Below are 15,169 nucleotides of genomic sequence, written 5' to 3'. Positions count from 1 at the left end.
AATATACAATATGCCAAAACATCCTTTAACATAAGATTAAATGCAGACATGAAAGCTAGCCATCACTACTTACAGAAAAGTAAGTATAAAAATACTATTCCTTTGCTTTAAAAAATATGAAATTGAGTTATTATTTCATCAATTTGATTATATGAATCAAGACAGGGATGCAAAACTTGTAGATGTTACACACCTAAAATACAAGTTAAACATGGAGAAGTATATAAGACTCATATGCTGATAAAAGCAGAGTAGAATTACCTAAAAGCAATATCGCTTTCCAAATGTAATTATGTTTCATTTTCTATAACATGTGTTTCTTAAATAAGTAACTTTTACATTTTTATGGTTTAATTTTCCCCTTGAAAACCTATACAACATTCTCACAAAACCTTAGGTGTGAGAGATGAAACACAAAACAGACAATTCAGTAAAGAGTGATCTTAAGTACCTAACTTATTTGATTATCAATATTTATGATTTTATAATGAATCCATTTCAACTAAGAACTAAATAATAGAATGTGTTACCTTTAAGAAGTGGGTAAGAGCCTTCGTTTTATCTTTTCTAGTTTCTTCACCCATGGACCAATATGTTAACCCAAGTTGGTAATGATATTCAGCAACTTCAGCATCTTTCTCAAGAGCTCGCTGAAAACTAAGTTACAAAAGGGAAGGATGGAATATTTAGATAGGGAGGTAGATAGATAGATTAAATAAATTCAGTTCAGTTCAGCTGCTCAGTCGTGTCCGACTCTTTGCAACCCCATGAATCACAGCACGCCAGGCCTCCCTGTCCATCACCAACTCCCAGAGTTCACTCAAACTCATGTCCATTGAGTCGGTGATGCCATCCAGCCATCTCATTCTGGAACTCTGAAAGTTTGAGTGATTCAAGGATGCCAAATAGGAAACAAGCTGTGGCTTCCTTGGTGGCTCAGTTGGTAAAGAATCTGCCTGCAGTGCAAGAAATCCAGGTTTGATCCCTGGGTCCAGAAGATCCTCTGGAGAAGAGAATGGCTACCCACTCCAGTATTCTTGCCTGGAAAATTCAATGGACAGAGGAACCTAATGGGCTACAGTCCATGGGGTCGCAATGAGTCAGACATGACTAAGCAATTAATACTGGGACTTAGGATTTAGATCATGGAGGAAAAAAAAGATTCAAAGAACTTAAAACCAAACAGTTACACATACTTATTGAACATTATGATTAGCTAATGAGATTTCAAAAATCCACCATGAAATTTTCCATAGTTACTGTGCTATATAAAAAAAAAAATACATTTTTTAAAACTAGTAAAGCTTACAAAGATCAAATTTATGTAAAACTAGATCTTTATCTGGACATGAATTTGAGCAAACTTCAGGAGAGAGTGGAGAAAAGAGGAGCCAACAATGCACGGGGTGACAGAGAGTTGGACACAGCTTAGCAACAACAAAAACAACAATGAAAATCTTTATCAAATTCCTTCGGTTTGAATTTTCAAGAAATAATAAATTAAGACATGTCTAGATTTATGAGCAATCTAAATATATCCTCACCATTTTTCGGCTTGTAGATAGTCCTTTTTGGTAAAATGAATCAAAGCCTCCAGGGCATGTGCTTCAGTTAGGTCAGGGTAAGAAGAGAGAAGGTCTTCCATAATCTATAAAGTAGGTATCTATCAATTCCATATCCAGACAAAAATAATTTTTAACTTAAAAACTCAACTTAAATGAAAACACCAACCTTTGAAGCTTCATCTAACGAGCCCTTGTTCAGATAGGCCAAGCCTTTGAGAACCAAAAGTCCTGGGATATTATTTGCATCAGAAACCTAGAAAATAATTTAAAGAATTGCTATAAATCTCCCACAACACAATGCAGCAGAGTTTGCTTTACCTAAACAATGACCGAAGTATAAAGACTCAGATCGAGGTCCTGATTTCTATCACTATTAACACTTTCATTCTTTGTAATCTTTTCATTAAAGAAAATTTCAAATATATCGGAAAGTTAGAGAATAGCATAATAAATCCACATTTACTTATCATTCAGTTTCAAAATTATTAACTCAAAGCCAATCTTTTACCATCTGTATTTCTACCCATTTCGTCAAACTCCTGCTTAGATTACCCCCAAATTATAAATTTTCACTTGACAGTTCAGTATCTATATCTAATAAGTAAATTCATTTTTAATAACATAATACACTACCATCATAAACACATAAGCAAAACCAATAATACATCCTGAACATCATCAAATAATTAGCCAGTGTTCAAATTTATCACTTGTCTCATCAAATATCTAAACAATTTGTTTTAATCAAATCTAAATAAGGTGCATACATTTCAACTGGGTGATATGTCTCTTAAGTCTCTTTTAATTTATAGAGTTCTCTTCCATCTCTTTTTTTTCCTCCCTTACTATCGAAAATATAGGCTACTGTCATCATTTCTCAGAGTCTAGCATTTGATGAATGTATTCTCATGGTATTGACATGTTACCTGATCCCCCGTATCTTCTATAAATCAGTAGATCTAGAAGTTTGATCTGATTAGGTTTGATGCTCTGGCAAGAATACCTCGTGTGTACCTGCGCCTGGTTATGTCTAGTTGTCTTTTTTCTCATGATGTTTTAATCCATTTCAGACTGCAAAATAAGTGATTTTCCGATTCTATCATTCCTTCTTTCCTTACTCAGTGGCATAATTCAATAAAGAGAAGATTCTTTTCTCATTATCTATTTGATTATTTTGAGGAACAGTTCATAAAGGACACAAAGGGTACTTCTTTCTTTCTAACTGGTTCCTTAGCATCCTTCAAAGATTCATCTTATTGAGGATGCTTCACTGATTTTTTTGGTATCAACATTAACATAAGGATTTAAATGTAAATGATGTCTTTTAATTTACTGCAGTTACTAGTTCCCAAAGCATCCCCTCTTTAGTCTGCAAAAATCAATTCATGTTAGCTCCTGAAGCCTTCTGAGATAATTCTAATAGTCTTTTATAATTTCTTTGATTTCTTGCATTATAAGATGTTCTGGGCTCCTCTTGTACATTTTCTGTCTCAGACTTGGATTCCACCAGTTCTTCCAGAAACTCATCTTTTCTTTTTTGTAAAAAAAAAAAAAAAAAACTATGGAAAGACCTTTCCAAAGCATCCACACAAAACACACTGGTGATGAAGACAAGAAGACAAGTAGAAAACAAGAAAATAAGATACTAGGTCTTGAAGGATTCTGACAGCTGTTCAGAAATACTATGAAAAGGAAAGTCCTTTGAAATATACAAAACAAGGACTTTTTTTTATAAAAATTTAAAACTCTGCAATATACTGAGAGAGATAATTTCAATTTTACAAAAAAATAGCCTTTATCTGAAAAATATCTTTAAAGGCACCATGAAACTACTAGTGTCTTTAATAATTCTTGTCAATAATCTATAAAATATTATCTGAAGGGCAAAATTTAGAATTTCAAATTAATAATAATCAAGTAGTGATAACCCCAGAGGGCAAAAAGTGAAAAGAAGGAAAGAGCAAGAATAAGAAAGAAACTGCATCATATGAAAAACATTGTAAGCACTTAACCAAGAAGCAAACAAATACCTTGAGAAGTTTCCAAGTGCGTAAATAACTTACAGAGGTGCAGATTTAGTGAATTCATACCTCTAACACAAAATTTTTCTACGTAACTATTTGTGGCAAGGAAGGAATGGTTGACGCCTGGTTGACTAGGAACTAAATATTAATAACAAAGGGAAAATTCGATGATAAGACTACCTGATCAAGAGTACAAATTGCTTCCTCTGAAGATTCATAATCTGAGAGTTTAATCAAAGCCTCTGCTTTCAAACGAAGAAAAAGATTCTTCTGATGCAGACTGCCACCAGACACACCAAGATTATCTATATTCTTCAGAGCTGACAAAAGGAAGGACATCTGAATGAAGACAACCAAAACACTTCACTTTTATTTATTAAGGGTAACATAACAAATTACAGATATAGTAAGAATAAACTGTTGAAACAATATACATGAAGAACAATTCAAAGCTAAATATAAATTCTTCCCTGAACTCTTTATGAAAATACCTGAATTTAAAACAGAACAGATCAAAATTTAAAACCTCTATCTTCACATAACATATAATAAAACTGAGCATCCTGAAACACAACAATGGCTGTCTGTATCTGCTATATAACAGAGGTCAACCCTTACCAAAGCATCTATCACAAAAATAGCTCATTAAAGATAAAGGAAGGGTAAAGAAGCTGAATTAGGATGAACCATGGTAAATTATTTCTCAGCTGCAGAAGCAAGGTCACTAACTAGGTCAAGAGCAGTGAATCGCTTTCATGATTTCCGACAGCCACAACTGACTCATGTGAACATAGTCAAATAAGCTCTAAGATACCTTTCCTTGTCTATTATCTCCATTAGAGGAATCAAGAATCTACACTGGAGTGAAGGTTGTAGAACACACCAGAAACTTCCCTATTACACAGAGTATCACCACACAAGCTTAAACTGACTTTATCAAAATTCCAAGTATAAGTAACCTTGGAAAAATACTCACTGTCAGTTTAAAAATAAATATAATAGTAGACATGCATACAGACTTCATGTGCTTTTTTAATCTCCCCAATAAAATTTAAATTAGTTGTCAACTTATAATACAAAATAAAGCACCACCATCGTTCTTCCTTAAGATGAGAAGAAGCAGGGTTAGCCACACTTAAAGATGTCAGGAATACCTTGATTGCATGAAAGAACAGCTTCCTTAGGTTTATGCATTCTGACTTGGGCTTCTGCCAGATGATACCATCCAGCTGTGCAGAGGGGGCTTTCCTTTATCCCTAAGAAGATAACAGCAATCACAAAGTCCAAGGTTTAAATTACTACTGAGGTGAACAGCCCCACCACCCACTCCCCAAAGCATGCTCCTCCCCTCTCCCTTGTCACCCATATCTAATCAGTCCCAAAGTCACACTGATTCCATGCCCATCACTTCAGTTAGGATATCCATCATCCATCCCAGATCAGTGCAAGTGCTTGCCCTCTACTCAAATTCATTCTCTACATTGTAGCCAGAATATTTCTAAAAATACAAATGGGATTATGAAATTCCTACACTTAAGACCTTCCAGTGGTTCCCAGTTGGATAACACACAAACTCCTTAATGAGGTTTGCAAGGCCCCTTTCCAGCCTTGATTGTTGTTTTCATATTTCATTGTCAAATCTCTCTGAATGACCAGCAGTTCCATGAATACCAGCTCTTCTCTCACCTCAGGCTATTTCAACTGTGGGCCTAAAACACCCTTCCTACTGCCAGGTTTTCTATTTGTCACTCAGATCTCAATTTGAATGAAAGTTCATCCAGAAACATTGTACTGGTAAGACTAAAAGCCTCCTAAGGATGGAGATATTACCTTTATTTTACAAATAAAAACAACAGACACAAAGAGTTTAATGAACTTTCCTAAGGTCTTGAAATTCGTGAATGGCAGAGTTGCGATTCAAACTTAAGTGGACTCCAGAATATGCATGCACATTTTTTTTTGCTTCTATCCTAAATATATATATTCCTTAAAGAAAGGCCCAGAGATAAATAACTGCTGACTAACAACTATAGCTCATGTTACACACTGCACACCATACCCTTACCTGCTGTTAAGCTCCTAACAGCATCTTCATACTTTTTGTCTTGTAATGCTTTAATGCCTAAACCAATGAGACCTGCGCCACTCTGGGGATCCATTTCCACTAGTCTACAACAATACTGTTCTCCCTCATCAGTCAGACTTCCTGGAATTAAAAGAAAAAGTTATTTGCATACATATACCAATATGTGCCAAAACCTATACAACATAAATCTTTTTAAGATTTAAGTTTTTGAAACCTTAAATCTCAAAAGCTGGCTTCTACATACACCTCCGCATTCTGATTCCAGGAATTCAAAACTTAAATAGAAGAACGAATCCAGAAAATATTAACATTTCATTTTAAAAAATTCATGTTCCTTCTTCTTAAATACCAGAAGTAGAAACCACTCTATTCACAGCAGTATCAGCAAACCAAACCTGCTGTCATACTTAAGGGTTTCAAACAAGAAACCGATGGCTACTTGCCAGAAGGCTAAGACTCGGCCACCGCTTGCCACCAGGTCTCCCTTTTCTATTCAGCAGTAACAATTTTGGTTGTTAGATGAAGGAATTCTTGTCAAAGGACAGTACCTTCGCTAATTTCTCCCTGGACAACAATGTACTGCCGGAGACATGACACCCAAGATGCCAGATGCAGTGGACTCATCCAGCACACGGTACCCTGGACAAAGACTGAGTCACATTCTTCTCAGGCTTACAAGGTCAGCACTACCTTTCTGCATCCTTTCAAAACTTCCTTTTCCTATGTAAGTTAACAGTTAAGATATGTAGTAATCATTCAATGTCTGCATTTTGAATTTATTTTGGTAAAAAAATTAGCTTAGAAAACATTGTAGGTTCTATTTCCATTTTCTCCAACCACAATCAATCTCAAGATTCCTATTCCCAGAAAAGCAGAAAAAGCATAAAAACAGGTGGAAAAGATGGCTTCTATTTTGAGAATAAACTGTGAATACCATTCACCACTTTAATAAACTGTTTAATCACATAAGAAAATTCTTAAAAAGTAATTTAGACAGTAATTTACAACTTGAAGCAATAAACAAGGGAATAAAAAGAAGTTAACTGAAAAAAGACCTGATGTTTATGTATCTATGTAAAACAGATAGCCACAAACTACATATGGAACCACTGTTTCAGCAACAGATATTAAAGGTGAATTCTTTGCATGATACCATTTAGCTTACATATTTACACAAAGTTTTCAAAAACAAGCATACAACAATGAATAATCCCTAAATAATATTTTACATATTAAGTTAGAAGTCCAAGTTAGCACCAAAGATTAACAGAATTCATAATGGCTAAAGAATTAAAACTTCAGTACTGTTTGGTGAAATGTGAGAATCAACTGGAAGAAATATTACTTTGGTTAATAAGCCAGAAAAAAGAAGCCTGCTTCTAGACAAGAATTCCCCTTCTGTCAATATGTTCTATCGCTTCTATAAATATGAATTCCAAGAATAAACATGCCTTGTTTCATACACCCTACATCCTCCAAAAGCAAATCACTGGGGTTCCCCCCCCCATTTTATCCAGTGGTACTGTCTAAACTAGATATCAGAATAACCTAGAGGACTTTTTAAAAACCAAAAATGCTGAGCTCAACTCTCAAAGTTTCTGATTCAGTAGGTCTGCTATTAGACCTGAGAATCTGCATTTCTAACAAGTTCTCAGGTGATACTGATACTCCTGGTCCAGAGATCATACTTTAAGAACCACCAGTCTACAGCATTTGCCAGTACCCATATGACAACTGTATTATTAGCTTTATAACAGGTATACCCTGCCTTTGCTGTCTCTGTAGCTAAACAGTCATTTCTCAAAGATAGGGACTAGTATAGTATCTTGCACATGGCAGACATTCATTAAATACTGTACTGATCTTTTAAAAATACCATTATGGGGCTTTACTAGTGGCTCAGCGGTGAGGAATCCACCTGCCAGTGCAGGAGACGTAAGTTCAGTCCTTGGGCCGGGAAGATCCCACGTGCTGCGGAGCAAATGAGCCCATGAGTCACAACTACCGAGCCTCTGCTCTAGAGCCCAGGAGACACAACTACTAAGCCCACAAGCCACAACTGCTGAAGCCCAGGTGTCCTAGGGCCCATACTCCGCAACAAGAGAGGCCACCACATCGAGAGGCCCTCACACCACGGCCAGGAAGCCCCACTCGCTGCAACCAGAGAAAAGCCCACACAGCAGCGAAAACCTAGCACAGCTAAAATAAAGACCTTTTAAAAAATTAATACCATTATAAACAGATGTCCCAAAAGGCTGAGTCTATGAATAGGTAAATGGCTGAGAATGATTATGGAAAATTAAAAACAGTCACCATTCTAAAAAAGAAAATAAAATGGCTACTAAAATTTTATCTTCAATTTCTACTCAACTGAGTCAAAACTCTCTTACTCCATAAACACACAATTCATGACAGGCTATCCTGGCTATCAAAACTGCCCTGATTACAGAAAACACATCTAAGATGAAAAGAAGACAAACCAACCAGGAATCTTTCCAACGATCATCCACACACATGAGCCACGTGTGATCAGTAGAGGAAAACAACTTCCAAAGGTCCAGGAACAACATGAAAAACTTTTAAAACAAGGTAAATGTTTCTAATGTTTGTTTGTTAACATCTGGGAGCACAATTATAGAAACAAAAAGAGATTCTCTACACATGATCAAGTGGCACTTACAGCATTTCCCTACAGTGTTCACAAAAGCCATCAACAGCAATAACAACACTAGTGATCCTGCGTAAAGAGACAAGGAATATTCCAGCTTCAACTCTCAATCCACTTCTCCATACTAATTCTTATTGAAAATACTACCTATACAAATGTTGAAGACAAAACCAGAGAGGAAACACACTTCACTAATCTGAATAGAAAATCATTTACTTATCTGCTCTTTTTAACATTTAAAAGATTCCAGATTCAGTGACTTTAAATAGTTTGGCAATATTACCTCTATTTATCAATAAGGCAAGCAAAAGGGACTCCCCTAGTGGTCCAGTGGTTAAGATTCCATGCCCCCAATGCAGGAGACCTGGGTTCAATCCCTGGTCAGGGAACTAGATCCCACATGCCACAACTAAAGATCCCATACATTGCAACAAAGACCCCACACAGCCAAATAAAAAAAATAAACAGGGCAAGCTAGACATGGAGCTGATAAAAAATGTTCTGAAAAGGTTCAGAGCAGGTGCTAAGTAACAGTTATAAGAATTCTGTTTCCTAAAGTTTAACACAAAAAAAGGCAAGAGGTGTTTTTAAATAACTATTTTATTTCTGACATCCCAAAGAAATCCATCAGTGCTATAGAACTTTTTTTTTTTTAAATAACCTAGCTTGGGAGGGAGAAAAACAGCATGTACTCATTTCTTCATTTCCACCTGGATTTTCTAATATTTCTAGAACACAAAATCTTAAACTCTTTTCTGTTTGAAGAACCAAATCTTTTTTAACTTCCCACATTTCAGCAATAAAGCAAAACAAAATAAATCAAAAAAGGTCATTTTACCATGAAATAACATTTCATCAGATGACGACTGTGAAAGCTATTCACTACTTGTTATGTGAAGCTTTATAAACGGAGTCATTTTGAAAACACATCTTCAAGCCTCGACATGCAAAGGAGGACAAAAGAGAACAGAATCTATTTGTCCTCAGTGGAAAATAACCCAGTGATTAATAGCTGTGAAGTAGCGAATTTTGCAGGCACTGAAGTACTCTGGAGGAGGACAGATCAGCCTTTAGGAGGCCTTTCAGATTTTCAAAAGTTCTTAATATACAGAAAGTTTGGCTTCAAGGAGCAATGAAAATATGAAAAAGAAAGAAACCATTAAGCACAGCTTCCCCCTGTCCTGCTTTAACTATTAAGCTCTCACCCCAAAATAATGCTACACCTCCTGTATCTAACGTGTCCAAGTCTGGACTGCTCCATTCCGCAAACCCAAACAACAAACATTCCATCAGGGAATGAAGCGGTCCCACGTGGATAAATATCCATCAACCCACTCCCCTTTGCCAGGATATAGATCTCTCTTTCAATTCTGCTAATTACCCATCCTCAAAACCTGTTTGAGAATGATTTTTTTTTTCACATAAATACATTGTCTCTAATCAAACAGCATAGCCGCTTTGCTATCTTTTTACTAAAATACTTTGTCAAGTATTGAATTTATAGGCAAAAGTCTACAGACTTTTTTTTTTGTCTGATTTTGTTTGTTTTTTAGTTCATTTTAATTGAAGGATAAGTGCTTTACATGCAAACTACTTGTTGATCCCACTTCTATAATTTTGTAGGCTTTTTGGGATATGAAGGCATATTTACTCGACAAACTCACAAAACAGGGCTATATGTGCCTATTAAGAAAGCGTTTAATCAGTTTTCAAAAAGAAATGTCAGAGTATCTTCATGTGAGCAGGTCAAGAATGAGGGAATGGCACAAGCCATTAATAGCTGAACAGGAACAGAAACAAAAGGGTGAACTCCAGCCACGAACTTATCAATCACAATTGTAATCACAGAAAAATGGCTGGAGGATGGATACCAGAGGCTACACGATAAAGAAAACCAGTCAGCTTATCTTGGGAACACACTGGCCTCAAGTTAAAATTTGAAGAAACTGAGTGATTTAGAACTATGCTTCCTATTAGAGGAAAACAAAACAAAATAAAAAACCACACACACAAGCCCTAAGCATGCTTCTTGTACTGAAAGTCTCTCAGCAGGCATCCTCTTCCTTGACCGCAAGGCAACGTCCATAACGTTAACTAGCTCTTTCTTCTTGACACTCTCCTTCCAGGTGACACCACTGCAATTCCCCTTCTGTAAAAATCTATGATCCCCTTCGCACGCTTCCTCCTCCCCTCCCTTAATTAAGTCAGTCCGTCCCTGGATTGCTTCCCTTTATACCTGCTCACTACTTCCTCCTATTCTCTTCCCATCATGTATCCTAAGTTTCAATTCACTCACTTTGATTTAAAAAGACTGCCCGACTAAAGGCCTCTTAATCATAAACTAGTTGCTCAATCTCTCAAGACAGATCTCCCTTGTTACACGCTTTCCTTGCCTTCTGTGTTGCTTTGCATCGAGGTCCCCCACCTTCCTTTCTGACCTCGTCACTTCTCTATCCTCCATTTCCTTCTTCCCCCTCTTCCTCCCTTTCCACCCAAGGCACATTATATATGTTTCTGCCCTTCAGCTATCCTCTGAAGTCATCCACTCCATTCCCTTTCACCTACATGCAAATGGTGTCCAAGCCTTAAAACTAGCCTTTGTACTGATTTCTCGTGAGCAAACCCTGATGAGCATTCCCCTCTGAACACCCGTTAACACCTCCTCTCAACAGCTTACCTTTGTACAAACCATCATTCCATATTAGTGCAACTTTTCAGGAAAGCAAAAAATTAAAATTGATTTCTCCCTCCCTTCACCTCTAAAAAAATCTCTTCTATTTTCTTCATTCACCTGTTACTTTCAGTTGCTATCATATTCCCAGTTCATTTGTTCCTATAGTTCATTTCTTCTTAGTACCACTTATTCTACCCAATCTAGTCTGTCTTCTGTACAATATATCCTGCACGCCATGTTAAAGACTTTATACTTCATAAAGCTACTCACTACAACACTTCTGTGCTTCCCAGGTGGCACTAGCGGTAAAGAATCCGCCTGCCAACGCAGGAGATGCAAGAGACGCAGGTGCGATCTCCAGGTCACGAAGATCCCCTGGAGGAGGAAACGGCAACCCACTCCAGTATTCCTGCCTGAAAAATTTCCCAGACAGGAGTCTGGCGGGCTACAGTCCAAGGGCTCGCAAAGAATCAGCCACAACTAAGCACGCACATTTACAACGCTCGCTTTTCTCATGTTAGAGCAAAGTGCTCTTCCACGTCTATCTTGGACTTAGTTAAAGTAAGGAAAAGGGGATCCATTTACTTCTCACCATAAAAAAAGCAAAGACTGAAGGTAAGAGTTCAGGACTTCAACTCAGACACGAGAGGGGAAAAAAATACAAGTTGGACTTAGAAGGGGAAGTCAGAGTAGGCAGAGTCAAGATTGGTGTAATGAGATTTCTGTAACTGGAATTTTCCCTCAATTATCTTTAGCGGTAGTTTGCAACCATTTTCAATTATGATACATGTGACAGTCAGTAACAAAGCATTCCCAAGTGTATACTCATTTAGCAACAAAGTGAAAAAACTTAGCTTAGGAAAGCTCTGCACTAACTCACAATCACTACCACACTGGTACTGTTAATTCCATCCCAATGACTGACTTCGATGAACTTTATTTGTATCAGGTGAATACCGATATGGACAGGAGTGATATTCAAGTTATTTTGAAAGCACCTATTCAGCACAGACCCTGGCAAAAAAGGACAGCAGCTGCTATGAAAACCAATATAGTCAACATCCTGTAAACTGACAGGCACAAGACATCTACAGTTTCAAGTTGTGGCAACTCCCAGCAGGCTAGCTGTCATCCCTCTCTCTCTTCCCCCAAAGAAAGTACACAACGAAGCAAGAGCATTAAGCACACACTACGACACACTCTCTGACTTGAATTCTGCTCTGTTTTATTGAAGAAGCAGATCATTCACAAACTTCATTAGTTTATCATATTTAACAATGTACTTGTGTGACACTGACACACGACATAACATCAGCACTGAGAATGCTTATCATTAACAAAATCTGCAGGACATTCATGCTGCTGCTGCTGCTGCTAAGTCACTTCAGTCGTGTCTGACTCTGTTAGACCCCACAGACGGCAGCCCACCAGGCTCTGCCGTCCCTGGGATTCTCCAGGCAAGAACACTGGAGCGGGTTGCCATTGCCTTCTCCAATGCATGAAAGTGAAAAGTGAAAGTGAAGTTGCTCAGTCGCATCTGACTCTTCACGACCCCATGGACTACAGCCTACCAGGCTCCTCCGTCCATGGGATTTTCCAGGCAAGAATACTGGAGTGGGTTGCCACTGCCTTCTCCGCAGGACATTCATATCCCTATGTAATACGGTCTAAACTACTTAACCAAAGCAGATCTTAGTCTTTCTACTACAGCTGCTGCTGCTGCTGCTAAGTCACTTCAGTCGTGTCCGACTCTGTGTGACCCCATAGACGGAAGCCCACCAGGCTCCCCCTTCCCTGGGATTCTCTAGGCAAGAACACTGGAGTGGGTTGCCATTTCCTTCTCCTATGTGTGAAAGTGAAAGTGAAGTCGCTCAGTCGTGTCCGACCCTTAGCGACCCCACGGACTGCAGCCTACCAGGCTCCTCCATCCATGGGATTTTCTAGGCAAGAGTACTGGAGTGGCTTGCCATTGCCTTCTTCTTCTCCGTTCTACTACAGCAAATAAAACTATTCTACCATTCCCCCAAACTGCACCCAGCTCCATACCTCTGCTCATGCCATGAGGAGTATCTTTCACTCCTCCTGTTCATCTAATTTCTATGGAAAATTCAAGACCTTCTCCATTCCCACCTTCCAAAAGACCTTACTAATCAACAGTGAACTCAGTGGCTCACAATTCCCTGTGTCACTATACTTTCACTATACTTTCTCAGTCTTTTCATGTGCATGAAGACTAAGTATCATACCTCCTCTCGTGTCCAGAAACACTGAAACAATACTTTACACGCAACAGGCAATAAGGCAATTTTTGACTGACAGCAACATTACTCTCACATCTCTAAGACACACAATATAATAAAGAAAAAATTACCTGATTCAATTAAATGTAAACAAAGCACTTCTAATGGATACTGTATAGTAGGATAGATGTTTATCATTCCTTCACAGGCCTTCTTCAACCTAGCAGTCTCATGAGGAAACTTGAGAATAAAAAAAAAGTAACATAAACTGAGTAGCAGTAAAATATATTTATAAAATATATTTATTCATAAAATATAATATTTATAAAATATAATTATTCGTAAAATATATTTATGAATACTTTCCTAATTACAATAGAAAAGTCATATTAGACATTTTAAAAATCAACTTACTTTGGATAAACACTGAATGAAATGTTTATAAAGCTCTTGGTGATCCTCACTAGGAATCTTGTCTGATAAGCCCAGTGCATTCTCAAAAGCAGTTAAAAGCTGAAACAAAGAAACAAAAAAGCTATCATCTGTAGTTTACTTAAGTGACAAATGTAACAAATAGTTGAACACAGAAGACTCACTTATACAAAGGACACCCTCAACTAGTAACTGCAAATATGCTTATTGTCTGGCCCTGACAATTTCAATGAGGGAAAAAAAATGTATAAGCTTGGAACACATTCCAGCTCCAACTGGTCAGCAGACTGCATTGAACTAATAAGGGACAACCATAAACTGCTTGACAATATTAATGAAACGTTCTCATAAGTGCTTGCTGCTCTCTACTGAGTAGTTAAGAGGTGTAGCCTCATATATCAGTGTAGCTTCTATTGCCCAGATCACTTTTAAAACATCTCTTCTGAAGTCACCAGCACAGTCTTTGAACATCTTCATAATAGCAAATCTTCAATCTCAAAAACAAAATGTTTCGGAAGTCATACTTTTGGTAAAAGAAAATCAGAGATATGACTGAACTATAATGAGATCATTTCTTTTATAGTCAGTACTATTAACTGACTTTGAAGAAAATTCCAAAAGAAGCCTTCTAAGTGTTTCCTCAGCAAAAACAGCAATACCTGAATCCAAGGCAAGCACTTTTTTAAGAGTACCATTCATTTCGTTACATAAGTTCTGCATTTTTCAAAATGAATTTCCATAACTACATAATGAAAATTCATAACGTAGTTCACCATCTCAAATTCTCTTTGTAAAGGATGATATAAAGTCTATATAAATAAGTAAAATTTTACTGCTCTGATAAAGTTAGTGATCTTGAAGACAATAAAAAAAAGAAGCCTAACAAAGTCTAGCAACTACAACAGATTCAAAACCATAGTAAATAAATTAATCCATATATAAAATATATGACAAATTTTTTCTCTGAACACAAATCAAGCAGAGTATCACTAGCATTCAGGGTGAAAATAACTGCCCCCCAATATTTTTATCCTCTTTTTAACAGTTAGAAATTAATTCTTAAAATGACAAGTATAATTAATTCTCTTCCATGAAGGAATACAGTATGGATTTTTTTTTTAAATTTTACTTATTTCAACATGTCTCTGGTACTCTGGTAACCTATACTATTTTAAAGAAATAATGAAGTCAAATATGAAGATGTGGTTTAAGAGAAATCAATAAATCACTTAATTTTGTCACCATTCAATTTCTTTCTACAGGTGAATCTATATACCAGTAAATCAATATACACAATGGAGATGAGATATTCCCTTCAACAAGTGGTGCTGGGAGAACTGGACAGCTATGTGCAAAATAATGAAATTAGAGTACTTCCTACACCATATACAAAAAATAAACTCAAAAGGGATTAAAGACATTAATGTAAGACCAGAAACTATAAAACTCTTAGAGGAACACAAAGGCAGAAGACTCTCTG

The 15,169-nt window shown here is 37.0% G+C and overlaps 1 protein-coding gene across 3 annotated transcripts in view; it reads right to left on the bottom strand.

Annotated features, from left to right (window-relative positions):
- Positions 1-15,169, bottom strand: part of SKIC3 (SKI3 subunit of superkiller complex) — a 98,371-nt gene that overhangs the window by 63,785 nt on the left and 19,417 nt on the right. For all 3 annotated transcript variants that reach the window (XM_055429426.2, XM_055429424.2, XM_055429425.2), the window contains 8 exons: positions 13,672-13,770; positions 13,389-13,497; positions 5,655-5,795; positions 4,744-4,845; positions 3,770-3,909; positions 1,732-1,818; positions 1,545-1,648; positions 531-657 (listed from right to left, as the gene is read on the bottom strand). In XM_055429426.2, the coding sequence (XP_055285401.2) occupies positions 531-657; positions 1,545-1,648; positions 1,732-1,818; positions 3,770-3,909; positions 4,744-4,845; positions 5,655-5,795; positions 13,389-13,497; positions 13,672-13,770 (909 nt within the window). The remainder of the gene's footprint in view (positions 1-530; positions 658-1,544; positions 1,649-1,731; positions 1,819-3,769; positions 3,910-4,743; positions 4,846-5,654; positions 5,796-13,388; positions 13,498-13,671; positions 13,771-15,169) is intronic.

Source organism: Moschus berezovskii, chromosome 8, assembly GCF_049115385.1.
Source record: "Moschus berezovskii isolate FMDL1 chromosome 8, NW_MosBer_1.0, whole genome shotgun sequence".
NCBI lineage: Eukaryota > Metazoa > Chordata > Mammalia > Artiodactyla > Moschidae > Moschus > Moschus berezovskii.
This window is presented reverse-complemented; position numbering and strand designations above follow the sequence as displayed.